We start from the raw sequence: 2,455 nt of genomic DNA, 5'->3' as shown, positions 1-2,455 counted from the left end.
TGCAGACTGCAGCTTGATGTACACGAACGATCAGCCCATCAACGATATTTGTCACGAAGCAGGCAGTAATACAGATCGAAAGATTCCGTACCCACCGAGGCACATGAAACAAAAACGGTCCTGAACCGCTAACACGGTACACCATATGACATCTCACCAAAGTCAAATAAATCAACTGAATGCTGGGGTGAAACAGCCACGAAAGCTGCGCAAGCTGTCATGTACCGGTGGTACTGCTGGCGAGTGCGGACAACGCCGTGACTAGGGTTTACATTTTGGCAGATATTTTGGCGCCAATTTTGAATAGCTTCGCCAGCAGTTTTCCAGATAGAGCTTAGCTTATCTCCGAATATTGAAAGCTAAGCTAAGCTGCAAAAGCTAAGCTTATGCCAACTATATACAATTACGAAGATGAGAACTAATAGCTGTTGTGATAATTAAATATATCTTAATAAAAAAATTTGTTTGTCTGACTAACTAGCTGGTTTTCCTTTCGTTAAAAAAAATATGAAAAAAGAAATTGAGAAATAAAATTCCATTATATATCATTGGGGCTTATTTGAATTTTTGGTCAACATTAAAATTAAAATCGATTTTGCCACAAGGTCTTCTGTAACGGGGTTACACGTACCCTGAGGGGTGTGTGTCACACGAGGTGTGCATTGTTGTGACTGCACCAAAACAAGAATACCGTATGCGCTAGGTAGCCAGTAGTTATGCATGTACAGTAAAACCTGTCTAAATTAAACATTTTGGGACAGGGAAACAGTGTTTAACTAAAAGAGGGTCTCAAATTAAACAGGTTTAATTTAAACAGGGTCCACTGTATGGTGCCCAACATGGGTCCATATCTTTTGTCTTATTTAGAGAGGGTTTTTAATTTAAACAGGTTTAATTAGACAGGTTCTACTGTATTTAGATTTTACAGCATATACTAGTAGAATCTATAAAACCACAACCCTTCTATTAAAATTTAATCAGAAATTACACTTAGCTACACTTAGCTGCACCACACCAGCTCTAGTAAGTACGACATCATTTTGGAAACTCAAACTTAGAACCGCAGAACATGGCTTTCTTCTCAATCGACTGCCGGAGTCATGGAAAGGAAGCTTGACCAGCGCTCATTGTTCTCGTCGTATTTCCACTTCAGACAAAAGCAAAATGTTTCTGGATTCTCCACGTAGACAAACGTCTTCATCATAAGTGGATCATCTGTCTCCACTGTTCCTTCTTTCAGACGACTGAAGACGCGATCTTTGCATCGTGCATCAAATACTTTCACGAAGATGTCGATCTATTCACAGAAGCGTAAGCATCCTTGACAACAGACAACATCAATACGTGCATACCTTGTATCTGTTGTCGACGGATTGAGCGCTGTCTACACAACCTGGAAATATGTTTACGATCGGAATGTCCATGCTGAGACCATCGTAAAAGCCATGCATATCGCGAGAAAGTGCAAGTCGATTGTTTGCGTCACGATCGTACTTGGCGAATTCTCGTTTGAAATCTCTGTCTGTACAATGCTTCTTTGACACCAAATGACAACTCTCCGCCTTACCATAGGGCAGGAAGTACCGCTCATGTTCGATCCGTTGATACTGAAACTCATCCGTCGAAGCGTCCAAATTCGACACACTCGTAGTCAACGAAAGGATCGACATTGTGTCTTGCAGTGACTCCGTATCATGTGGGTCATAATGGATGAAGTAGGCGCGCTGTAGTTCAGTGGGCACACATTCAACTTGAGCGACACTTGTGGTGACTGCTTGGCCATCCAGAGGAGAGCCCAGCGTCACTGGCTCTTCCTGTAAAGCATTGTCGAATCGCAAGGCATTTTCTTCTGCAATAGTAACACTCAAGTCAACACAAGCAGATTGCTACACAGCAACGAGATGCTCACCTGTCTTGAACAGAATATGGATGCACAAGGTCTTGTCTGCGCGACATTCTCGTCACCAGTGCGACGTGCAGGATCATAGTATCCAAGATATGTTCCAGCCAAGCGGTACAGTCTGCAGCGAACTCCTTTTGTTCTGAGAGCATTCGCGACTGATCCACGAACTAGCCATAAACCCGTCGTTCCAACCGTAGCTTCTATTTTTTTCGCCAATAAGAATTGTAATAAATTGATCATGTACGATCCAGCGTCTGTATCCTGCTCTGCACAAAAAATTTAGCAACAACATATACAAACAGCTAGGGTCGAGAATACGTACGCTTATATCTCAGCAAATTGGAAGGAGTAACCCCAATGTCAAAAGGAATACCAGCCGGAACCACCACCAGTACGTGAATTTGTTCTTCACCTGGTTGAAAATTATCGCCAAAAAGCATGGCATTCCTAATCCACAGGGTGGATCTCATCTTCACGTATCCTCGAGGGTTTCCACGTTCATCAAGCGCCACAGAAGCTACGCCAGCCTCATCCAGCCACACGCCGCCCTCT

General features: G+C 43.0%; 2 protein-coding genes across 2 annotated transcripts in view; one reads left to right on the top strand and one right to left on the bottom strand.

Annotated features, from left to right (window-relative positions):
* Nucleotides 1-16: 16 nt before the first annotated feature.
* On the top strand, nucleotides 17-265 carry PHALS_04383 (uncharacterized protein; the record flags this gene model as incomplete). Its single annotated transcript, XM_024718491.1, has 2 exons — nucleotides 17-87; nucleotides 163-265. The coding sequence occupies 2 exons, from the start codon at nucleotides 17-19 to the stop codon at nucleotides 263-265; spliced, it is 174 nt and encodes a 57-aa protein (XP_024583884.1).
* Nucleotides 266-1,081: 816 nt separating this feature from the next.
* The window catches only part of PHALS_04382 (CRN-like protein), a gene marked incomplete at both ends in the record, with an annotated part of 1,454 nt that continues 80 nt past the window's right edge, over nucleotides 1,082-2,455 (bottom strand). Inside the window, 5 exons of the mRNA XM_024718489.1 lie at nucleotides 1,082-1,297; nucleotides 1,353-1,849; nucleotides 1,910-1,945; nucleotides 2,083-2,169; nucleotides 2,226-2,455. The exon at nucleotides 2,226-2,455 is cut by the window's right edge and continues 80 nt beyond it. Of these exons, the coding sequence (XP_024583883.1) occupies nucleotides 1,082-1,297; nucleotides 1,353-1,849; nucleotides 1,910-1,945; nucleotides 2,083-2,169; nucleotides 2,226-2,455 (1,066 nt within the window). The remainder of the gene's footprint in view (nucleotides 1,298-1,352; nucleotides 1,850-1,909; nucleotides 1,946-2,082; nucleotides 2,170-2,225) is intronic.

This window comes from Plasmopara halstedii (assembly GCF_900000015.1).
Source record: "Plasmopara halstedii genome assembly, contig: Scaffold_2604, whole genome shotgun sequence".
Taxonomy (NCBI): Eukaryota; Oomycota; class Peronosporomycetes; order Peronosporales; family Peronosporaceae; genus Plasmopara; species Plasmopara halstedii.
This window is presented reverse-complemented; position numbering and strand designations above follow the sequence as displayed.